Source organism: Typha latifolia, chromosome 2 (genome assembly GCF_019914945.1).
Source record: "Typha latifolia isolate L0001 chromosome 2, TyphaL0001v2, whole genome shotgun sequence".
Taxonomy (NCBI): Eukaryota; Viridiplantae; Streptophyta; class Magnoliopsida; order Poales; family Typhaceae; genus Typha; species Typha latifolia.
In genome coordinates this window covers 14018103-14043638 of record NC_133087.1, presented here as the reverse complement: position 1 = coordinate 14043638, position 25536 = coordinate 14018103, and the positions used below count along the sequence as shown (strand labels likewise).

The window sequence follows — 25536 nt, the reverse complement described above, 5'->3', positions numbered from 1 at the left end:
CCCTGCGATTTACTCATAATCTCACGTGAGCTGCTTCATCTCATTCCTCTCTCAGTCTCACTCTCCCTTCCCCTCACCCCCCCCCACCCCCTGAGACCCGAGACTTCTCCCTTTGCACACAAAAGGAAACCACCTTCCTATCGCAAAATAAGAAGGAAAAAACCATAAATAACGGCTAAAAGAAGTAACTTATTTATGCAAGAAGAAAACAAGGTCCTTTTTTGAAAAATTTTGTTTGGGGACGTGGCGGAGGTACACAGTTGCTCCTACTGGTAGGGCCTAGTTTGTGAATAAATATATTATATAGTTTTCCAGAAAAAGGAAAAGAAACTTAAAGAAGAGGAGTAACACTGCAAACAGAACTAAAAAGAGACTTAATAAAGAGGAAGAGACGTTGAGGTGGAGAGAGAGAGAGAGAGAGAGAGAGAGATAGGTTTCATACGACCGACCGACACAAAGACTTGAGAGGAAGTTTTGATGGTCACTGTAATGACTGAAGTGATCTGAGATCTCTTTTCCTTCATCACCTCTTTCTTGTTTCTCTCTCTACCTCTGCTCTTCTACTTGTGGAGAAGATGAGTAAAGAAGAAGATATCAAGATCCTCAAGATACAGGTGAGCAGCTGATGTGTGTGTGTGTGTGTGTGTTTATCTTACTGGTTTCTTGGTTTATTCTTGGCACTTCTCCATTGTTTTGATGGTTTTTTGGGCTCAATTTGCAGACATGCATCCTGAAGGTGAACATCCACTGTGATGGATGTAAGAAGAAGGTGAAGAAGCTGCTTCAGAAAGTTGAGGGTACTTCCACAGTTCCACTCTCATCTCATGCCCATTTTCCTTTCTTTCTTTCATTTTTTGCTGTGATCTGCTTCTTCTTGTTTGTGGATGTATTAATGATTTGTTTGTTGCTTGTGGATGCCTCTCTTTTCTTTTTCCACTTTCTTGTTACTGTTCATCTCAGGGGTGTACACAATAGCCATAGATGCAGAGCAGGGGAAGGTGACTGTTTCAGGCAATGTTGATCCTACCACCCTCATTAAGAAGCTCAACAAGGCTGGCAAACATGCAGAGCTACTTGCTCCAAAGATCGGCAACAACAACCACAACCATTTCCAGAAGCCTCAGCCTGAGAATGGAAAAGGGCAGCAAGACAAGGGAAAGCCCCAAAAGAGTGGCGGTGGTGGTGACCAGAAGGGTCAGCAACCACCACATCAAGTAAAGAATCAACACCAGCAGCAACAGCAACAGCAACAGCAACAGCAGCAACAGCAACAGCAGCAACAGCAACATCAGCAGCAACTACATCAGCAACAGCAGCAGCAGCAGCAGCAGCAGCAACTACATCAGCAACAGTTGCAGCAATTGCAGCAGCTGCAGCAGATGAAAGGATTCAAAGATCTGAAGCTGCCCCAAATGAAGGACCTGAAAGTCCCCTTCCAGAAGGACCAGAAATCCGTGAAATTTGCCCACCCGCCCGCCGTCGGCGGCGATGAGGACGACGACGACGGCAGCGATTACGATGACGAATTCGACGACTACGACGACGACGAGGGCTTTGATGATCTCGACTGCTTCGACGCCGATTTCGACGAGGATTTCAAGAGCATCAAGATCAAGCCTATGAACCCACCACCAAATGGGAATGCGGGGAAGGACAAGAAGGGGGGAGGAGGTGGGAATGGTGGGAATGTTCAAGTGCAAAACAATGCCAATGCTAGTGGTGGTGGTAAGAAAGGTGGAGGTGGAAATCAGAATCCCAATCTCAATGGTAATGCCAAGAATGGGGGATCCAATCAAAAACCCAATCCCAGCACCAATAATGGCAACAAGAATGGCAATGCAGTCAATGGAGCTAACATGATGGGGCACCCAAAGAAGGGTGGTGGAATTGGTGGAAAAAACGATGTGGGTGGTGGTGGTGGTGGTGGTGGAGGTGGAAGCCATCATCCAATTATCAACCAAAATTTGATGATGGGAGGCAAAGTTAATTACCCTGCAGGGATGGGGGGCATGGGCCAAATGGGGAGCATGAATGGACTCCCCATGGGCCAGATGGGGGGGGCCATGCATGCCCCCATGGCCCACATGCATGGCCCCATGGGCCAGATGGGAAATATTCCCGCGGCCGTCCAGGGCCTCCCTGCCGGCCGACCGCCTCCCGGGTACTTCCAAGGGGGATGGCGGTGCCGCCGGAGATGATAACCCCGGCGGCGAACCCGTATCAGCAGCAGTACATGGCTGCCATGATACATCAACAACAGCAGCAGCAGCAGCAGCAGCAGCAGCAGCAACAGCAGCAGCAACAACAGAGAATGATGATGAACGGCCAAGATCCGGCGTTCGCGCAGATGATGGGGTACATGCGGCCGCCGCAGATGCCGATGCCAATGCCGGCTCAGGCAATGTATAACATGGCCCCACCACCAATGGCCGCACCCCCCGGTGAGCCATACACCAATTTCTTCAGTGATGAGAACACCAGTAGCTGCTCAATTATGTGAAAGGGAGTTGACTTTGCTCTCTTAATTTGGTGGATGGTGGTGTTTATGCTTATCTTAATTTCCTTTCTATGACTCAAAATTTCTCCTTTCAAATTACATGGGAGAAAGTAATCCTCCTCCTCCTCCTCCTCCTCCTCTAGTGGAAATAGGCATATGCCGACGGTCCCCTGCATATATTTATGAAAAAAAAAATATGGGTAATTTTGTTTGTTCTTCTGTTAGTTTCCTTCTTGAACTGGGGGCTCTAGTAGCTAGTAACTTAAATCATATCAATAGGATCTTTCTCTATAGGTATATGTTTTAAGGTTGTTTAAGTTCTCTTTCAAGCTTTCATAGCGTATTGTTGTGTCAAAATAATAGTGGTAATAATAGAGACTGCAAAATATTCATCCTTGCTTTCCGCCACTATATTAGAGTAGCTTCAAGTGTGTATATACTTTGCTTGGCACTTTGTGGCATTGAAGCTTCTCTTTTTCTTTTACTTTTTTTTTTTAATTTTTTTTTTCCTTTTGCTTTTTATATGGAACACTCAAATTGACAACCAAATCCAACAACCAGGGAAAATTTAAACATTGAAAACATTAGCCAGTAAGAACCTATTCTAAAAATTAGTGGTTGGACTGGAGAAATTTCAAAAAAAAGAAAGAAAGATTAGTTGGCAAAGGTACATAAGGCTGCAGTGAGAGGAATCACATGGCTCATGCGTTGGGATGGGAGTCACCTCTCTCTTTTTACTCTTTAGAGGGGAGTAGGGTTAAAGATAGTTCACTCCCAGGTTATCAAAGGTTTAAACTCACGTAAAACCTTCTTCCTCCCTCCTATCTTTAAGTATAGAAAGAAAGAAAGAAAGAAAGAAAGAAAGAAGAGAGAGAGAGAGAGAGAGAGAGAGAGAGAGAGAGAGAGAGAGAGAGAGAGAGGAAGAGATAGATGCTTTAATTTTTTTATGGGGAGGCGAGCAAGAAGGATAGAATGATGATGCCCTTCGGTTGCTTCTCTCTCTCTCTCTCTCTCTTTCTCCTCACCTTTTCTTTTTACTCGCTTCTCTCTCTCTCTCTCTCTCCTCCCTATGAACTTTTTGACCTAAACTGTACTGCCGTAATTGATTAAGATGTACTGCGGCCGAGAAGCAAGCCTTGGATCCGTTCCTTTCGTACGTGTCACGCGGCTATTGGACGCACTGGCTGTTCTTACCGTGATCAGATTACACAGTGTTATAAAGTTTTTGTTTTTATTTTCTTTTCTTTTTTATGAGAAATTCTAATCTCTACCTCGGTTACTACGATATAGGGGGGCAATCGTACGGACGGGTAGATGGGAAATAATATATATATATATATATATATATATATTTGAAATAAAACGGAATCATCATGGATGGGGTTAGTACCGGTATTGTATGCATGTCTTGAGAGGATGAGATCCAATTCCATCCCATCCCATCCCATCCATCACACCAACAATATCGATATGGCATCAGTTGGATTCTTCTTCTTAGTATGCATGCCTGCATGGAGATATGTGACCAGTAAAACAATATAGTTTTTAGTCCTATCTTTATATATTCAAATCTTGGGGAAAAAAAGAAGGCAAAATGATATATGAAATAGAGTTTGCGAGGGTAAAATAAATTTGGTGAGGGAATAAAATGGATTTTAGTGGGTCTTTGTAGTGCAGAATTAGAGAGTGAATAAATATGTGAAATTAACTTGGATTTTGGTTCTTGAACTGCTGTGTATCATCTAATCTTGCATTGGATTGTGGGGGGGGGTGTGGGCCCGGGTTTAGCAATCACGGGTTTAGGGTAATAAATATGGACAGATGCAGTACAGGGAGCGTGCTGGGTTGTTTGACTCCTTTCTAAAACTAGTGATTGACCAAACTAGTCCCCAATCCCCATCCAATTCACCTTCTTAAGTTCATTATTATGAAAATAAAGTTCTATTTTACTAAGGTCATAACTAATAAACATTTTAGGCCTTGTTGTTCGAGAGACTAAGCTCCGAACTAGATTAGTTAGTCTTTTTTTTTTTTTTTTTAATTCTGAAAGTAAACTTACTTCATGATGTTTGGTTCGAGAGACTAAGATGTTTGGTTACTGAACCAATTCAGAAATCTCTAAATGAGTTTAGGAGGAGGCGAGGCCCTAAACTCAAAGCAAACATAGCCCGATATTTTTAAACAACCGGTTATTAGTTTGATATTTTATCTGTATGAATTTGATTAAGTTAATTTTTCAGCAGTTTAAGTTAAAATTTTATTTTTATATAAAAATGCTCATCTTAGTATTTTCATCTTTTAGAAGTAAAATGTTTCTTAGTGCAGCATTTTTTGTAGAGCTACACTAAAATAATGTATTTTTATTTTAAATATTTTATGTTAAATGTAGGATAAAATCTTAAACTAGAAAAATATAATAAACTCTTTTATTCCGGATATATATTTATCCTACATTTTGGTTGATATTAATTCTTCAAAATATATCATCTTCTTATTTCAAAATGCAAATTACTAATTTGTCCTCTCTAATAATATATTACTGAATTGTAATGTGATTATAATATAAATACTATGATATAATATAGGGAGTCCCTTTGTAAGACTGTTATGATGAATTAAGTTACATTAATTTTTGGCTAAAAATTCTGAAAATAATTATGATATAGTAAACATAGAAAAAGGGAAATGCGGTGAATTCAATCTTTTTATTTCTTATTCCAACGATCACAATTATACATCATCTTATTCTATATTGTAGTCCTCTAATTTATCATTCCTTTTCCAATAAAACACAAAACGAGAAATAATTATTTTTTTATTTCAAAACAAGTTTTTTTTTCTAATTCTATTTTTTTCTTATTCCACAACTAAACGTGTAGTTACCCTATTAAGAATACCGTGTAGTTAATGTATGGGATGTGATAAGATCTCTCGATGAAGAAATCAAGCAAAAGTTTTTCATGCTGTCTATTATTGCCAATTCCTTTTGGCAACTTTGAAAAAACCGCAATCTTAGGCGCTTTAATTCGCTAAATACCTCCTCTTATGTTTGCTGGCGCAACATTGTCACTATGACTATGGATTATCTTAAATCTTCCATGACAATTATCTCCAAAAAGCCCACTCCTCCATCCTTGATCGAGTGGTCTCCTCTCCAACACAACTGGATCAAACTAAATTATGACGGGTCTTTTGACCACTCGTCTGGTTAGGGTGGAGGAGGTTGGCTTTTTAGAGACTCTGACTCGGATATTTTGTTGGTAGGTGGTGCCCCTATTCGATGCACCACAGTGCTCTTTGCTGAAGCGTTGACACTTCGCAAGGCGCTCGAACAAGCTAAGAGCTTGGCTATTCAGAGACTCTCGGTGGAGTCTGATTCGCTCCAACTTGTAAACGCTCTTAAAACCAACAAGGGGGACAAAAATATGAAGAATGTATTCACTGACATCTGTCATCTCCTCGGTACCTTCAACAGCATAACATTGATCCATATTCTTAGAAGAGCAAATGATGCTGCTAACTGGTTAGCAAACCATGCTAGGAAAACCTATTCTACTTTTACTTGGGAAGGCTCAAGGATGCCTGAGTTAACTTCTATTTTGTGTTCTGATGTTGTTGGCACCTTATATGTGCGGGGCACCAATATGTAATCTTTTTTTGGGGCGTCTCACCCTTTGATAAATGCATTCTTAATTAGCAAAATAAAAAAAGAAATCAAGCTCAGGAAAGATGAGCCATTGAACTGTGTTATTATTATACTCTATATATTCTTTTGTATAATTAGTTTGTCCCAAGACCGTATGATATACATAGTTTAATTACCCATTATTTTTTACATCCTAATGCTCACCACCTTTGTACAATCAATGGTTTGGATTTTAATACACCTAGAATTCATTTGACGAGATTTACTATGAATCACTTGTCACTCCTTATCTAGGTTAGTGGTCCTCGAGCCAACGTTGAGCTTATTCTAGGGCCATCGCCTATTTTTCCCTCTATTTTTTTTGTGTGTATTAGGATGTATTATGTATATCTGTTTTATGAAATGAATGAATTCCTTTGCCTACATGTTTTCTCCTTAAAAAAGAAAAGGTTTTGTTAAATATAAAAATTAGAGAATTCTGTAAATCACACCCTAAATTTTACATATTTTATTATTCACGCCTCATCTTTAAAGATTTTGTAATCTGATATGTAACCCCCCCCTCCGGCATAAGTACGTGCTCACCCATGTGTCCACACAGCATATGTAGTGGATGAGACAAAATGGGCAGAACCATTATGTAGAGATACATATATATTCACATAATTTATCTCAAGATAAATTATACTATCATTCGAATAAACATGTTAATATATCAATGCTAAAATTCACAATAATTATACCATGATAAACCATCCGTTGCCAGACAGACCATCAAGATACAATTGATACTCAAGTAAAATATTATTCAACATGTATTATACAAATTATTATCTAATATAGTAATATAATATAGTACAAATATATCCAATATAAATACAACTCTATATAAGTTATTTTCTATATCATCTCGCGTCTAGCTCACCTTATATTTGCTCTAAAATGACACTTTACGATAGCTCAAGTCACTATCACATACCTTATTAGGGGGTTAGAAAAAAAAAGAGTCATAAGCTAAAAGTTTAATAAATAGATCTTACCCTAAATTAGTAATGCTAAATAGAGAGTAAATTATGTACTGAATAATATGAATCAAAATTAAGCATCATGTCATGAATAAGCATATAAATATATTCTCAATAATATATAAATGTATAGTAGATATTATGTCATGACTTAAGTATATAATTTTTGACAATGTACACATAAATCTTCAATCATACTATTAAATGTAACATATATGATGCAAGCCGATCATAGCCATGCTATAATGTCAAATGCAACATCAATAATGCATAACGACCACTCAGTAATCATATATATCAGATAATAATATAATCATATGCATTTCTCAATATCTCAATCATCAAAATAATCTCTGAATAACATCATCATACTAGACCATCGTGCACGGTCAACATCCGGTACTCAATCTCATCATCCTACCCGAATGCTAAAAGCATACCTAGCCATCTGCTAAAAATATCTTAGTCATAACCATAACATATCATATGCAAAGGGTATATCAACAACTATCAATACTGAGTATCCCATCTAACTAATAAACTCACATAAGGATAATTCACCACATATACTTTAACGAATAGCATGTGTTTTTCGAATGTCTACTGCGTACATAGACTACCGACCTCGAACATAAGGCCGTAAGATGGCATTTCTCACGATCAATTTACCCCAAGGCACTTCTATTCTTGGCGCCTACTTGGATATTCTCATGTTTTCTACCAATTATCTAAATCAAATTTTATATTTTTCTTTTAAATAATAAATCATATGCAATCATCAAGTATCATAACAAACCATGCATCTTAGTAATTTAAATTTAGATTGTAAGAAAGTTTGAAGGAATATGATGCAATATAATCTTCAATCATATATCTATCACATACATACTCATGCTAGAAATCATTTCAATATAATATAGTTACCTCCAATCACTTTTATATATCCACATATCCATATTTAAGACCAATCTAATCAAATGCATAATAAAATATACTTAACTATAATTATTTTTATATAAGATTATATAATAATGCTAAATGTCAAAATTGAATGCGTATATTTAATATATAATATATAATATATAATATATCATAATATGAGAAAGCTCTCTGAAAGATAAGACTACTTACTGTTTGATTAGAAGATACAAAACACGTATCCAACTAAACGTCAACTCATCACTAGCAGAGTCCATGGGATATCAGATAAAAGGTTTAGAATCCGGAAATATTTATTAGTTTTAAGTTAGTCGTTTATTCGATTAAAAATAATTCATATAAACTATGATGATTTATTAGATTTAGAGTCATTACATTTATTTTTACTAACTAATTAGATTTATAATATAGATATAATTATGATACTATAAATATACTATTATTATAAAATGCTAGTAAAGAAATAAGAATAAAAATATTTGTTCTCTTTTTATATAAAAAAAAGATAAAAAGGTTAAATATATAATTATAAATAAAAATATAAGTGTAAACAAAATCTAATTGTAGTTAATTTTGTAATTCTTACTCTTGCTTGATTAATTAGGAACCACATATAATTTATCCTTAACTTAATTATATAAGATAGTAAATAAATGAGCCTACTATTTTATTTTTATACACAATAGTATATAATTAATTATTTGAACAATAGCAACCTGCAAACAAATTCTAACACCCAGAATTTTTGCTCTCACTTGCAATTAAATAGAGATCTATATCAATGTGTCCGGTATTAGCAATGGAGGATCAGATCATCAGAGCATACAAAATAATTTGTAAGCGTTCAGACCTTCAATTGAATAATATGGCCGACATTTCGATACAATAATATGACTAACAGCAACTTCAGCATCATCATCTGAACGATTCGCCATGGTCAAATGTAACAGTTGAAGCATTTATATCAATTTGCTCAAAAACAGGAGCCAACACAATTTAAGCAGTTAGGAATTTACAGTAGCAGGAAGCAGTCAATTCCCTCAAGAGATTGCTACAACAAGACATAACCAAGGCTTGGTGTCAGAACCAATATTAGTTGTATGTCAGAAGTAGTTTTTAAGTAGAGGACACTGGCTGCAGCTGACCTGGATTCTCTTATTCTTTATCACTTCAGAATCAGCAATTGAGACGAAAACAATAACAACATCATCCACAATCTTCCAACTTCTTGAGCACTCTCTTGGTCCATGGGAATTATATTTATAACTCTCAGAAAATTCTTGGTTGTCTGTTGATTCTGACTGTTTATTCTTCATATTCAGGTACCCCTGGAGCAATCTCAACATCAGATCCGTCATCAGAATCAAATTCTGATTCCTCTGAGGAGTCAGTCAGTTGGCTCTTCCCATTGCTTGTGATCTGGCCTTTCTCTGTGGAATTTGTCCATCCGGATAATACCATCCCTTCTGGTTCTTTATCCTCATCAAACTCCTCCCTGCATGTAACACCATAGCAGAATGATGTCTAACCATGAGTACCTATAGTATATGCTTGTGTATGAATGAGCAGATGAACTGCATAGCAAAATAAAATCAACTGAATAAACCAGGCACAAGATCTAATTCTTTGTAATGATAAATTTGTACCATTTTGTAAGATCAATTTTCTTAAAGAAATGGGAATCCCTCAATAAACCATCAAAGAACAAACTTTTAGCCAGTTATTTTAATTTATAAGTACCTTTTGGGCATCATCCGAGTTCCCTGATTCCAATAATAGAATTAAAATATTTGGCCCTTGCCTTTTTCTTCAACTTTTTAAAATGTAGCAACATGTTTGGTAAAAGCAGTTTCTTCTCTGACTATGAGAAAAAAACATGAAAATTCTGAAACACATTTAATTGGCATTCTAGTAAGACTGAAGTTTGTTGAAGGAAATGAATACAGATGAGAGGAAACGATGTTGGCAGTAAAGTAAAAAAAGAGAGATTTAAAAGTAGGTTGACACTTTCAATTTTTAAAATTTTCACAATTTTAGTAAATTGTAATAAGTTATGGGGTCAAGTACAGAAAAGAAAGCAACCCCAAAAGCAATTTCCCTTCAAGAAAGATTTAAAATTGAATAAGAACTCGCTTATTGGAAGTGATCAAAATGAAAAGTTATTTTTCAAACTCAAAAAAGTTCTATAGTTCTATCGCTGATTTTTTTAACATTCTCTTACTATTAAAAAAAGGTGATGGATTGAAAATGGCATTATATCCTTTTCCTTAATAAGATAGCTATGCTTATATTTCTCTTTGTAAGAATTTAATGCAATTGGCAAATGTATACAATATACTTTCTTGATATTCATGTGTCTAGATTATATTTAACGAGCATATGCATAAGTTGAATGAAGAATTTTGCAAAATCTCAAGTGAAAGACAGGTTTTTTAGAAGTGGTTTGAACCTACAAGTGGTTCGTAAGTTTGTTTACATTTTCTTACTTTTGTAAAGACAAATTTTTTATGTGCATGCATTTAATGTTTAGTTCTTGAAACAATAAGAAATCCAAACCTAGAATGGGTTTGGAGAGAGGATAAGAAAAGAGAATTTTGGTGGAATGTTTCATGCATTTGAAAGAGAGGGCTCAGCCCTATTTACACAAGTTCACAATAAAATAAGATAAATTTAAATGATAGACATTCTAATAACTCTAATACCCCCCTCAAACTCAAGGTGGATCATAAACCGAGAGTTTGCTAACTAAATGTTCAAAGTGTGGAAGGAGAAGAGACTTCGTGAAGAAGTCGGCAATCGCTCCCCCAGTGCTGAGGCGATGGAGTGAAATGGTGCCAGCTCTGTACTCCTGGTGAGTATAGTGAACGTCAACTTCAATGTGCTCTGTTCTCTCATGGAAGACAGGATTTTCAGCTAACTTTTTAGCACTATCATTGTCGACATGAAGAGGGGTTGGAAGGTGTAAAGAAACACCCATATCACTAAGGAGACGACGAAGCCAAACAACCTCCTTAGTAGTCGCACACATGGCACGATACTCTGACTCAGTACTAGAGAGAGACACCACATTCTGCTTCTTACTACGCCAAGAAATCAGAGAGTCTCCTAAGAAAATGCAGAAGCCTGTAGTAGACTTCCGATCAGATTTGTCACCAGCATAATCTGCATCGGAATAAGCTCGCAGAGCCAAGATGGACGTCGATGGCATAAAAAGAGAGCGAGTGATCGTGCCACGTAGGTATCGAAGAATGCGTATAAGTGCAGCATAATGGGCAGATCGAGGAGCCTGCATGAACTGAGTGACAAGACCAACTGCATAAGAAATGTCAGGCCAAGTAATGGTCAGATATACGAGTGCCCCGACAAGCTGACAATATTTGGTCGAATCTGGAAGAAGCTGACCATCATCGGGCTGAAGCTTTACATGAAGCTCAACTGGAGTAGCAGCAGGACGAGTATCGATGATGGTGGCACGACTGAGAATGTCGGTAATATACATTTGCTGAGATAGCAAAAGACCATGAGATGACTGGGCAATTTCCATCCCCAAGAAATACCGAAGAGGACCGAGGTCCTTCATCTCAAACTGATGCTGAAGATGCTGCTGAAGAGAGCGGATGCCAACTTAGTCATCTCCGGTAATAATCATATCATCGACATATAGAAGAAGAATGACCCAACCCTGAGCAGAAGACCGCAGAAACATAGATGGCTCGGAGGGGCTCTCCCGAAATTCGTAGGCTGTGAGAACACTACAAAATCGATCAAACCAGGCATGAGGGGCCTGCTTAAGCCCATAGATAGCTCGTCGCAGACAACAAATGTGACCTGGAGGAAGAAGGAAACCAGGTGGAGGGTCCATATATACCTCATCGTCAAGAAGACCATGAAGAAACGCATTCTTCACATCTATCTGATGTAAAGGCCACTGGCGACTGAAAGCAACGGCAAGAAGAGTGCAGACAAAAGTCATCCGGGCCACTGGAGCAAAGGTCTCCTCATAGTCTATCCCATATTCTTGAGTGAAACCCCGAGCAACTAGACGAGCTTTGTACCTAGCAATGGATCCATCAGGTCGATACTTGACCTTGAAGATCCATTTGCAGTGACAGGGCACGATGTCTGGTGGGCAAGGGATAACATCCCAAGTATGCATCTGCTGAAGTGCCTGAAACTCATCTGCCATGGCCTGCTGCCACTCTGGAATCTGGACGGCCTCACGATATGACCTGGGCTGAGGAATGGAGTGAATGGCTGCAAGAAAGGTGTGAAAGTGGGGAGAGTATGTACCGGAGGACATCAAAAGGCCATACCAATTAGGAGGGTGATGCTCACGCGTTGGATAACGACGAGCAGGTGCAGGAACCGTCACAGTAGATGATGGGACCGTCAGAGGAATACTACCAGTGGAGGGAGCCTCAGCTGTAGGACGAGGACAAGACCTGCGAGTGTAGAAGTATGGTAGGGTCATCATAGGAGGGGGGTACTCCTCTGGAGAAGTTGGAATCTCAGTAAGAGAGCGATCTAAAGTGGCAAATGAAGGTGATAGTAAAGGAGTGTTTATGGGTAGAGGAGCATCAAGTAAGTGGGGGACTGATGGTGGAGCTGGGGTAGGAACATCTAAGGGGACGGAGGATAGGACAGGTGTAGGGAGATCCAGAAATGATAACTCCGAAGGAGACAAATCATCGGAGGTGAAGAAGGGTATCTCTTCCAGAAAGGTGACATGGCGTAATATCCTAAGACGATGAGCATAAGTGTCATAACAACGATAGCCTTTATGCTTAGGACTGTATCCTAGAAAGACACATTTAGTTGCCCGAGGGGACAACTTGTTATGTTCACCTAGAGGAAGAAGAACAAAACAGGTACACCCAAAAACACGAAGATGACCATACGAGGGTGAAGTACCATAGAGATGATCATACGGAGTCACACCATCAAAGACAGATGATGGGGTTCGATTGATAAGATAGAGAGCAGTGAGAAGGGCCTCAGCCCAATACGAACGAGGGACAGAAGCCTCAAGAAGGAGAGCACGAGTGGTCTCAAGGAGATGGCGATGCTTTCGCTCGGCAACTCTATTCTGAGCAGGGGTATAAGGATAGGACTGCTGAGATAGGGTACTGACAGAAGCATGAATAGAACGAAACTCAGATGAGAGATTTTATCACGAGCCCCATCAGATCGGAATATCCTAATAGAACGGCCAAACTGAGTACGAACCATAGAAGAGAAATCACGATAAATCTGACATACCTCAGATCGTTGCCGCATAAGGTAAACCCAAGTGAAACGAGAGAAATCATCAATGAAGCAAACATAATAAAGAAAACCAAGACCCGAAGAGAGCGGAGCATGACCCCAAATATCAAAATGCACAAGATGAAAAGGGGAATCAGATATATTCTCACTAAGAGCAAAAGGAAGGGCCCGATGTTTTGCCAACCTACAGCCAATACAAGGAGAAAAACGACTACTGCCTAAGCACCCAGACCGAGACAAGGTCTTGAGGCGCTGACTCGATACATGACCTAATCGTTGATGCCATAGATATGAACTAGAAAGAGGAGTGACTGGATAAGCACTGGGATGAGGTGATGGAAGGTGAAGCTGATCCAGATAGTAAAGTCCGTGAATCCGACTACCGATCCCAATCCTCTGGCCTGTAGACGGGTCCTGCACAACACAAGAAGTAGAAGAGAAGGATATAGTGTAACCAGAGTCAGAAAGCTGAGTAATAGAAATGAGACTCATGGTTAGACCGGGAACAAGCCAAACATCAGATAAGGTAAGACGGCCAGTAGTATCCGTGGATGGGGTGATGTGACCAATGTGAGATAGGATAACGGGTCCCATCAGCTCTGTGAACATGAGGAAGAGCAAGTGGGGCAGGTGTGAGGTTAGTAAAAATGGAGGAGTCACCGGTCATATGATGTGAGGCACCTGAGTCAAAAATCCAGGGTTTAGTCATACCAGAGGCAGCAGAACAGAAGTGGAGGCGCCAGTGAAGCTAAAAGCTCCATGAATGAGCTGCTGGATCTGCTAAAGCTGTGCACTACTGAAGATGGGATCAGTGGAGTGAAGAGCTGGACTGGAGCTTGGACCAGCAGTCGAAGAAGACAAGTGACGACTCTTGTCCTTACTTGATCCCCCTTTAGCAGAACGGGGAACAAGCTCAGGATGAAGTCAATAGCAACGAGCGGCAAGATGACCAGGACGGCCACAATGAGTGCACATAGGTCGTGATGAGTGATGCTTTTGTTCAGACACATGAGTGACACGAGCAGCAGTAGAAATGTCAGGCTGGACTGATATAAGGGCAGGTGTAGCACCAAGCACACTCTCTACGATGACAGAAGACTGTGTAGGTGTAATCTGCTGAGAGGGCAAGAGACGCTGCCTAAGTTCCTCAGCTTGTAGCTCAGCTATGGCACTGTCCAGACTAGGGAGAGTGGAGCGGTGCAACAAATGACGAGTGAGATCCTCAAATTCCGGACGAAGGGCAGACAGAAACACCATCAAGTGATCCTCATCACGATGTCGCTGAGCAGCCATTGAATTAGTAGGGCAAAAAGTAGGCTCCATTGACGTGAGCTCACGCCAAATGTCAGTCATACAAGCAAAAAAATCCTGGATAGTGAGCTGACCCTGTCTGGCCTTGTGAGCATTGGGATAGAGTTGAAAGCGACGCATCAAACTCGATTGCACGAATCGATGACTGAGATGGGTCCAGATGGCCTGCGCAGAGGGCAAGGTCTGGAGCTGAGGCCGAAACGATCGATCAACCTGTAGAATAAGGTAGGTGCAGACCTCCATGTCACGTAAGGCCCACTCATCATACTCTGGAGACGAAACCTCTGTCTGAACAGTCTTGAGTGCGGTAGACTCAAAAGAAGCTACAGAAGTAGTCTGGATGATAGTGCGAGCGGGAGCACACCCCGTAGACATGCCATCAATATGCCCGAGAAGACGTCGCCCGCGAAGGACGATCTCAATAGAAGAGGCCCATGTGATCCAGTCTTGTTGAGTGACAAGAAGAAATCCGACTAGTCATACACTCTCACGACAGACCGGGACATAAGATGCCATTGAAAAGGACGAAAAAATTGTCAAGCACTTGAGGGCGATTCACAATTTTTTTACTCAGGCCTTTCGTCGAACACTTGGAGTGCGGAGAAATTAGCTTCAATTTCGATCAAACAGTTTCATTATTTCACTGTTTGGATGAAAGGAAGCAAATATGGCCTTCACTATGTGGCCTTCACTGAGCTGGAGTGAGTGAGAGGAGATGGCTGAGCGAGGAGCCGTAACTCAGCCGTTGAAGGATGGCTTCACGACAGCTACAGCTGTTTGGTCGGCCCGAGCTCGAGAGGGTGACCAGTGAAGACCACCTTCTCTTCGATGGGAGAGCTTGAGCTACAAAATCAGACTTGCCGATGAAGGAAGGAATTTGAGGCTGCTGAGAGAGCTCACCGACAGCAGCAAGCAAAAAAAAAAATTTGGTCGAAATAGAGCTCGAGAAAAGTGACCGGTGGCCCTCCAACGGCGACGCCCTCGACTGGAAGGAAGATGCGACGGGCAGCGACCTCTAACAGCAACGCCCTCGACTAAAGGAAGGAGGCGGTTGAGAGAGCTCACCGGCGGCAGCGGAAAAAAAAATTGTCGATCCCGAGCTCGAGGAAGGCGACCGGTGAAGAAAAAGGAGCTGCCCTCCAACAGTGACGCCCTCGATTAGGAGGGAGGCGCGACGAGCAGTGTCCTCTAGCAACAACGCCCTCGACTGGAAGGTGCGACGGGCAACGATGGCGAGCAGCGACGATGGGCAGCGATGAAATGGAGTCTCCGGTGAGGAAAAAAAATTTTGATGCTCAATTGGAGTGGTGAAGTCCAGGGGCAGTTGAAAAAAAAATATTCAGTGATCGGAGAGCTCTTATACTATGAAACAATAAGAAATCCAAACCTAGAATGGGTTTGGAGAGAGGGGAAGAAAAGAGAATTTTGGTGGAATGTTTCATGCATTTGAAAGAGAGGGCTCAGCCCTGTTTACACAAGTTCACAATAAAATAAGATAAATTTAAATGATAGACATTCTAATGACTCTAATAGTTCTAACCAATTTGAGAACAACATGAGTTTTCGTCAAGAGTATTTGAATCTAATAAAAGTAGTTCGAACACATGGGTGCAAATCTAGTTTTCAGAGCCTGTTTTGCAAATTTTGAAGAGCAGTTTAGGCTACTCTTTGAGGATTCATATAAGGGTTTAAGACCTAACCCTAAGGAATCTTTTTTGGATAATTGGATTCATCCTATTATCTTTCAGAGAGAATTTTGAAGAACATCTCACGGCTTTGAACGAAACGTGTTGAATCAAGTTTTTACTCATTGTGTTTACATTAGATCTGAAAGAATTATGTCTCGAGGGTTATTAAGACAAAAGGATCAACTTTAAAAGCAACCGAGATTAGAAATCAATTATTAGAAGCAATGTATCATGAATTTGAGTGAGCAAGACCTTACAGATATAGCCGTGAAATCAATAAGCAATCAATAAGTCATTCTTGTAACTGCTATGATTATTAGTAATTAGTTTTGATCCGAGTTTAGATGTGTAGTCTTTTACCCATGTTTAAGGTTTTTTTTTACATAATAATCCTTGTGTCTGTGATTGTCTTCTCACACTTTATTTTTCGTATTTATTATATTGATAGTGTATGATATATCTAATTTCTTAGGACAATTTTATTTTTTCAATTAGTATCAAAGTGGACTCTTACTCCAAAGAGAGATTCTCTAGGAGATAAATTTTTTCAGAGAAGGATAATCCTTTTATCTTCCATTAGACCTTTCTTATTTGATGGATCAAGCTATTGTTATTGGAAGGCTAAAATGTGTGTCTATTTGATATATTTAGATGAAATGGTTTGGTTGTTGTTGGAACTATTGAAATCCTCCTAATTATGAAGTTGATAATAAAATTATAGAGAAATTTGTCGACAAATAGAAGAAAGTCGATTATGAGAAATTGGTTTGAATAACAAGACAATAAATGTTATTTTAAGTTGTGTCATTCCTGATGAATTTTGTCAAATATGTACTTGTGAAGTAACCAAGGATGCATTGAATATCCTTGAGAGTACTCATGAGTCATGAGAATATTTCTATTGTCAATCTGTCTAGCTACAAAGACTAATAAAAAGCCTTGAGACTCTCAGCATGGAAAAGAGTGTGTCTATTGACAAGTTTTGTGTGAAATCTCATGTTTTAATTTAAAAGACAATTCCAGAAAACAGAATTGCTAAAAAAAATTTTAGGTCATAACCTAAAAAATTTCAGTCTTAAGTCATTGTTATTGAATGAAGCAAAGACATAGATTCCTTAAAAACTAAACAACTTGTTGGCAAATTGTAAACCTTCAAGTCCTTTCTTTGTTCGCCTTGAAAGTCAAAAGGCATTGCCTTCACCACTACTAGAGATGAAAATGAAGAGTTTTGTGAGTAATGTGAGTTAGATCCTAAGATGATAGCTCTCTTCTTCAAGAAATTTAAGAATTTAAAAGAAAAAAAACATAGAAAGTTGCCTAAAAATCAAGACAGGAGAAAGAATTTTGAAAAGAGGAAAAATCGTAATGGTTTGAATTCTACATTAAATTCTAAAACTAAAAATAAGAATCAATAAGATGAAATGCAATGTTATGAACGTCAAAGATTTAGGCACATTTCATATAAATGTCTATATTGCCTTAAGAGGAAGGGTAAAGTCATAAAGACTACTAAAGATGACTCGGCTGAATTTAAAAATGATGATTTCGAGACTGAAGAAGAAAATTGTGTGGTTTTTACTGCTTATTTATTATATGCTAAACTTTCTATGATCTTTTGAGTGTCGGTGCACAAGATAAAGACCTGTCCTATTCCAAAGATGATTCGAAAATTCAATGAGTATACAATAAATTATATGAAGTGTCTGACAAGCTGAAAAAGATGAACATGAACTCTTGACTAACTTGAAAGGCATCGAATCTGAAAATAGAAAACTTGCAGACAAATTCAAAGAATAGCATGATTTTTTTAGTCAAGACGGCAGATCAACTGGTGAACTGAAAGAACAACTAAGGATGCTGAAAAAGAACAAGTGTTTAATGAGAAAGGTGACAAACTAGATGAGGTGACTTGATGTCTAAGTAAAGGCAAAAGATTTTGATGCAATGTGTTAGATGTTTAGTTCTAACCACTTTGGGGATGACATGAGTTTTCATGAGTGCTCAAACCTAATAAAAGTAGTTCGAACACATGGACGTAGATTTGATTTAACGAGTCCGTTTTACAAATTTTTGAAAAGCAGTTTGGGCTATTCTTAGAGGAGGTATATAAGGGTTTAAGATCTAATCTTAGGGGTATCTTTTTTCGGTAATTAGATCTGTCTTATCATCTTTTGGGGAGGATTTTGAAGAACATCTCACAGCTTGGACGAAACGTGTTGATTCATTTTCAACTCGTTATATCTATATTAGATTTGGAAGACATCTCAAGGGTTACTAAGACAAAATGCTAACCTCGAGTTACTAAAAGTGTGAATCAATTAAGAGAAGTAGTATATCATAGGTTCAAACGAACAAGACCTTACAGATATAGTCGTGGGGATTGACTGACAGTTTGGAGTCAATCGTGTAATTATTATAGTTATTAGTTATTGGTCTAAATCCCAGCTTGAATCTGCGAGTTTTATCCAAGTTTGGAATTTTTTCACATAAAAATATGTGTCTACGATTATCTTCTCATGTTTTATTTTTCATATTTATTATATTAATAGCGTGTTGTAGATCCGATCCCATAGAGCATTATATTTTTTCACTCTGCTCTTATTTTCCTCCAACCATGAATAAATAACAGATAGTGTGTAATATCAAGCACTAAGGCTATATATATATATATATATATAGTAGTGAATTTGCTATATGGATGATAATTCCAAAACTTTCATGTTGTAACAATTTATTCATAAATTCCTCTCTAAAACTCACTAAATTATCATACTATGGTACTTCATCTATGTTTCTCCCAAAGTTGATATAAAACCCAATAGATAATCTCTGATTTATTTTAACCAGGTATATAGAATAGCAAAAAAGGTTTACTTTCTTTCTTAAATTTTCACTCTAAGTTACAATATCTCTTCCAAATTCCAAAACATTATTTGTAATTCCATTCTCGTCTTGCCCTAGACAGAATATAATTATGCATTTTGTCTTTCCAAGCATCATGAAATCCACAAATTGTTGAATGTCATTGCCAGTTAATCATCCAAAAAGCTGCAATTAACTGTCAAATCTACTTAAAAGAAATATTGGTCCAAATATTAATTAAAGGAAAACTACACGAGACTTAATAAACTGAGACTGAAGAAACAGAAGTACCGTAGAATCATATGTGGGACTCTGAAAAAATCAGCATCTCAGGCTTGATAAAATCATCTGTAATGACAGGGAAACAAATGCCATACAAGAATAGTGGGAGGAAAATATCACCAATACCTGTGCCTGATGTTAATGTCGCATGAAAATTCCTGTTGAAAATCCTCAACAGTAAGCTGAGTCCCAGTAGTAATTGGAGTAGGAAATTCAACCAAGACCTGGACAATATAGTTAGCACAATCATGCAAAGATACTATAAGAGCACCAGCCAAAGAAAAAAGATTATATACATAGCCTAAAATCATAATTTACATGAAAATAAGAAAATTATACTACTGAAACAAGACCACCTTCCAAACAGAAAAGAATAAAGAAGTCACAACCTTGTCAAGATTCAAAGCATAAATGGCAGCAACATTTTCCTCCAAATCGTCACCATCTTCAAATATGAGTGTTGAGCTTTGCATCACCAAAGGTAGGTTCATGCCAAGTTTACTTTTTACTATCTTCTCGACAACATCCCGTAGCGTTGTGGTATAAGTATTAACCTCCAGTAACAGAGGCGTCTGTCTCATTTAAATTTACTTACCATCAGATCTGTTGCATGCTAGAGTGAAATAAATATCATACCTACAAATTACAAATATTATAGATATCAAACTATCAAAGTACCTTGGAACAGACATAACATGATTCATTAGGCTCAAATGGCTTCACTGGCATTAAAAGCATCTCTCGTGATGGATGTTCAAGACAATAAGTCACCCTGTCAAATAAAAAGAATAGCAATGATAACAGTTGGTTAGCCACGAGACAACCTCATTCATTTCAGAAAAGAAGAATCAGGGATAGAAAAAACTTATTTAAAAATTACATAGGTAAGTGTGAGCATATTTGGGTGCACAAACACACAGAATGTCATGGAAAAGGGGTAAAATAGAGGAGTTAAAATCCAAATATATATTAGTAAGAATTGTTTAACAAAAGTACGACCTAGTACGTTGGTACCCAGTGTTCAAGAGAAGGCACCATTGAAAAGTTCGAGAATATACGTACCTACTCTTCTGCAAATCACCCTCGATCAACTTAATTGCTTCAATAGTGATCAAACCAGCAATAATAGCATTTGTCGTTGCAACCGCATGCACAATGTTGCCAGCAATACCTTTGGCTTCAAAAAGGCTATGCAGAGGAATCCCAAATGATGAAGCCCTGATATTTGCTGCAGCAGTCACAAACTCTAAAGCTAACTGGTCATCTTTGTCAAAGTTCAGGTTCCCAATATCCTGAAACCAAAATGAGTAACTCGCTTAGCAAAGTTCTACAATATAGAGAAGTCACATAAACATGTCAAGTGTACGAAGTGGAAGTAGACCTTCTCTCGCTTCTCAATGAATAATCTCAAAGCCTCCAGAAAGATTCTTGAATTTTCTGCCAGACACCAAACTTCCTGTGGATCACTGAGACCAAGAGAAAACATAGCAGACAGTGTTGAATCCTGATTTTTGCAGTCGTTCAGGTACACATTTTCCTGAGTGAGTTTGTCTGGCAACACATCTGTAATATATATAGGGCGAGGTCTGTTTCTGTTCTTCCATGTATCCTCATTAGCTAATGCATCTTCAGTGTTATGTCCAAAAACATGATCATAAATTTTCCGACCATACTGCTCAGGATTATCGTTTGGGCTTTGCTCAAAAATATCTCTAGGTTTTGAAGTACTACTACCATCGTCAGAATGCACATCAAGATCATTGGCCATATCTCTAACACCAAATAACTTGGGAAAAAGCAGGTCTTTTGCCCAAATAATACAGTGAACAAACTGCAAAAAACAGGGCATAGTATATACAATGAATAACAATTTTAGATAGTAAAAAACTTAATTTTTCACTTTATAATGTAGGCATATTATGTGGAAGTTGTGTCAATTATAAGAAATTTTACAAGAAAAAGTAAAGATATCTGTGTCACTGAGGAAGCATCAAATTGTATTTTTTTTCCCCATACAATGTTCTGACAGTATCTATACATAATAAACAGTATGTAATGTGCATATATTTATATATAGGCAGCTAAAACAGAGCAGGCATAAAGAAAAGCAAAATTGGCAAAGAATGACCTTTGATGGTGTGCTGGTGATTGTGCACACAGGATAGGTCTTTGGGGTAGGTTTTCCATGACATTCGTAGCACTCTGTTTTGCCCTTCACATGGATTGTAACCTGCACCATGATGAAAGCAATTATTATAAATTAATGCAGAATCAGCAACAATACATCTGGTCATCCAAGGAATAAATATATAGTTCATATCTTAATTGATATATTTCTAAAAGCAAACATATAATCCACTGCCTAAGAAAACTTCGGAATAATACACCAAATATATACTTAAGATTAAAGTAAAACAAGTCAATAACTGCCACCATGTGTCAATGGAACACTGGAATATAGAGTTACAAGCAAAGTGCAAGGCTTTGTATATTTAGAATTACCTATATGGCATGACTAATTGAGACAGTCTATGTTTTCATATAAATAAACAAGAGGGTAGATGGATAGACAATAAGAGACCAATCTTTGGTAGGTACATAAACTTGAAGTTGTTTAATAAGATTTGATATCAAACAACTAATAAATTTGGTTTTCACGCAATGCAAACAACAACTAATAAGATATTCTAATAATGTACAGGTTGATCTTAACAGAGATACGCTAAAAATTATCCAGACTAACAACTAACGAATTTGCAAGTTTCAAACTAGTTATATATGTGTGTGTATATGCAAGTGTGTATGTATATGTCATTTCATATTGCTCCAACTATTACTTAAAAAGAAAGAATTCTGAGATAAACCTGAATCAGGAGAAGCTAAACTAGTTGATTGAGCAAGACTTATCCAGCTACGCATCCATGCCAAAAAGCCATGTGTGTACATCAAATTATCTTTATCAGATCTCATCATGTGCCATTATGCACCTCTTAAAGACACAGACCGATTTATTTTTTATTATTTCTGTTTGAAAGGGCACTTGATGCTTTATGAAAAACAAGTAACATAAATTAATACCAGAACACTTGCTTACTTCACATCATTAATTACATAGTGAAATCACCCCTAAAAGATTAAATAGACATCTATTCTCTAGTAACTTTAATAATTATAAGTGAAAACAAGTTCTTGTGAACGAGCAGAGAAACAAAAGTATATGTGATGCTGTCCATATAGGAACCACTCAGTATCTATGCTGATAAAAAGGACTTGAGCTGTTAAATGATAGGCGGAAACCAAATTTTAAGAGGTAAAACTAACAAGCTCTAGAAATGAACGAGAGGAAAAAAAAAGACTTGCAAAGCATCTCATGAGGAAAAGAAGAATGCTTATTTACTTGTATGCTTTATCAAGAAATCCAGATAAACTTATCTAACATCTCTAGATTCAGATAATTGCATTGAATATTTGATCAGCTTCATACTGGGAAATCAGTCTAAAGGTTAGATAGCAATATAGTAATAAGAAATCTGACTTCAAAAGCTTGTAAACATAATGTTTAACCAAAACAAAAAATAAGTTTTATATATAATATTCAATCACATTACCTGCCCCAGGAATCCTGTAGTTCCACTTTCAACCAAAGGGACTTCAGCAGCTAGGCAAAGTCGGTTAACATGTCTTCTAGCATTCAAGTTATCAAGAGCATTAAGGACCACACTGAATTGCTTAAAAAAATCAGTACTGAATTGAGGGTCCTTAATATTTGCATGGTATGGTGTTATATTGATGTGGGGTCTAAACTTTAAGATAGCATCTCGAGCGACCTGATAAGAAGGACATAGAGCACTTGGAACAGTGGCATAAAGAAAATAATGTTGGAAATTAACTGGAAAAGTTAGACAATTAAAATTGCCTACTTTAGCCTTAGATTTGCCAACATGACTCTGTCGAAATAAAAATTGCCTGTTCAGGTTACTAACTTCAATTGTGTCCATGTCAATCTGCAAATAACATCAAATTATCTAATCAGTATTTAGGAACTTTAATAGCTTGGTGAGCAAAAGTTATCAAGATTGAATTTTGATTGTCCTGAAGTTATATCGAGCGGTGAGAATAATAGCTTCAAAAAATTCATAACTTCATAAATAAGAAATGGGAGCATATAAAATTGGTCCGAAAATTGCTTATCATTGCTAATTGCTATGTATCATCATCTCATGACTCCATTTTGCCATTTTGGCTTAATAATCAAAGAAAATTAAAAAAACCACTTTAGAATTTCAAAATGACTGGTTGATTTATTTGATGTACCACAAACATCAAATAATATGATGGCATATATAAAGAGAAACACAGTTAGTGGAACCAAAAGAAGATTACTGCTAGAACTACTTCTTCAACTCAACTATTTGCATTTCCTTTTTGTTCCACAAAAGATGAGATATCACCCTGTTTGATTAACGAAACCAAAAGTTACATCCAACAACCCCTTATAGGAGTAACTCAATCTCCTGTACATACCAAAATTATCACAGTTTCTGTTAAGACAGCAAAAATCAAATGCATGTCTCTTTCTCCTTAATAATATTCTAGATCAAACTGTCTTAATGAAGTGAATAGCCTTTGACATTTCTTTCCTAATACATTGCTTCACATCTCAAAATTTCTTTGGTTGCCTTGTTCTACAACATCCGGCGCTAGTTTTTGTGCAAAAATCAAAAATAAAGAATTATTCCTCCATCATCCTCCATCTTCTTATGAAATTTTCTTGAGAAAATATTTGAAACTAAGCCTCAACCAAGAATTTGCCGCATGTTTCAATTGATTCATTCTCACAAAATCCCTAATCCAACAGGATGATAAGAATCAAAGTGAGCGTTTCCTTACTATGTGGATATCTTGGAAGCCCGTGAGCGCGAGGTTCTTGAGAAGCTCGCACCCAATGCCGCCGACGCCAACCATCAGCACCTTGGCGTTCTGCAACCACTCGGTTCCATGTTCACTCACCTCTCAATGCCTCAGAGAGCAAAAAGAAGAGTAGGAATTGAGAGAGTTTTAACACATCGAGATGAGAAGGGTACCTTGATCGCCTCCGATTGCGATTCCGGGGCCATGAGGATTGATTTCTGGAGGAGATCTGGAAGCGCGGGGAAGCCAAGGAGACGACTTTAAGAGGGAGGCAGAGATGGGGGGTCATCGAAGGGTCGGAAGAAGTCTTTCCATAAATGAGAGGGAGCGGCAGAACGAAAACGGATTTTAAATGTAAATTTGCAGTTGAGTCCTTTCAACCCCCTGGCTGTCCGAGTAAAACAAGAGAACATTACAAATAACACCCCACACTTGTGGACAACCTTTTTTTAATTAAAAAATATAATATTTTGTTAATCTTTGAGATTAAACAATAATAATTTTTAATTCGTTAAACTTATGGGCTTCAATGTTTAAAATGCGGTTTATATTTTAGAAGCTTAATTTTATCCTATTTGTCGGAATCTAGTGTTTTGATTTGTCTTTAAGCTGTTTCTAAGCCTTATGTTAGTTCTAGAATTAAATCTAATGCAGCTAATAGGTTAACTTAATTATAGAATTAAATCAAGCCCCCAAAATAAGTCAGAACAACGATGTCCAATTTCCAACAGAACATAACCCAATCAACACTTAAAACACTAAAATCTCATTAAACATTAAACTCATAGAATCAACTAATCCAAAATTAATGTTATTAATCTTAAATATGATATTAAGAGGCTGCCATTAAGAAGCGTGGATTTAATTGTTCTTTTGCATTTATGTATTACTAAGTCTTTGTTATTAATGAAAAAAGATGGAAGAGCCCACGGATGTCTTTGAAAACCAGATATGTTAGTATAATGTGCTAGTTGTCAGGGTTTTGGTCAACTTCATTAAATACAAAATCTACTTCCGAATTCGATGTGAGATTTATTGGGTCAACTATATCTGTATCAGAATAGAAAGCAGTTCCATTTCTATTTGTGATTTTCTCTTATCTTTTCTACT

At 37.7% G+C, this 25536-nt stretch overlaps 2 protein-coding genes across 5 annotated transcripts; one reads left to right on the top strand and one right to left on the bottom strand.

Annotated features, from left to right (window-relative positions):
- Positions 1-326: 326 nt before the first annotated feature.
- On the top strand, positions 327-2596 carry LOC140781634 (uncharacterized). The gene is made up of 3 exons (XM_073127706.1): positions 327-614; positions 722-797; positions 961-2596. Exons 1-3 carry the CDS (start codon positions 576-578, stop codon positions 2196-2198), a joined length of 1353 nt encoding a protein of 450 aa, XP_072983807.1. The 5' UTR covers positions 327-575; the 3' UTR covers positions 2199-2596.
- A 6341-nt stretch (positions 2597-8937) lies between these two features.
- LOC140781019 (SUMO-activating enzyme subunit 2-like) lies at positions 8938-24739 on the bottom strand. Of its 4 annotated transcripts, XR_012107622.1 has the most exons (12): positions 24600-24739; positions 24406-24495; positions 23436-23519; positions 23124-23342; positions 21644-21745; positions 20897-21346; positions 20578-20807; positions 20194-20287; positions 19905-20087; positions 19642-19739; positions 9253-9602; positions 8938-9158 (listed from the first exon to the last, which is right to left on the bottom strand). XR_012107622.1 is itself a non-coding variant. In XM_073126767.1 (11 exons), exons 1-11 carry the CDS (start codon positions 24630-24632, stop codon positions 9413-9415), a joined length of 1773 nt encoding a protein of 590 aa, XP_072982868.1. In that variant the 5' UTR covers positions 24633-24739; the 3' UTR covers positions 8938-9412. The 4 variants fall into 4 exon arrangements, 2 of the variants coding, with proteins under 2 accessions (XP_072982868.1, XP_072982869.1); XM_073126767.1 differs by having other exon boundaries at positions 8938-9602; XR_012107623.1 differs by lacking the exon at positions 8938-9158 and having other exon boundaries at positions 9470-9602; positions 19525-19739.
- Positions 24740-25536: the final 797 nt, after the last annotated feature.

Bases quoted from the DNA above. Each gene is read 5' to 3' on its own strand.
- LOC140781019 (XM_073126767.1), bottom strand. From the start codon at position 24,632: ATGGCCCCGGAATCGCAATCGGAGGCGATCAAG. The intron at 23,520-24,405 runs GTAAGGAAACGC...TGTTATTTGCAG, and splicing joins GCTTCCAAGATATCCACATA to ATTGACATGGACACAATTGA. The intron at 21,347-21,643 runs GTCATTCTTTGC...TGTTTTTTGCAG, and splicing joins TCACCAGCACACCATCAAAG to TTTGTTCACTGTATTATTTG.
- LOC140781634 (XM_073127706.1), top strand. From the start codon at position 576: ATGAGTAAAGAAGAAGATATCAAGATCCTCAAGATACAG. The intron at 615-721 runs GTGAGCAGCTGA...CTCAATTTGCAG, and splicing joins TCAAGATCCTCAAGATACAG to ACATGCATCCTGAAGGTGAA. The intron at 798-960 runs GTACTTCCACAG...TGTTCATCTCAG, and splicing joins GCTGCTTCAGAAAGTTGAGG to GGGTGTACACAATAGCCATA.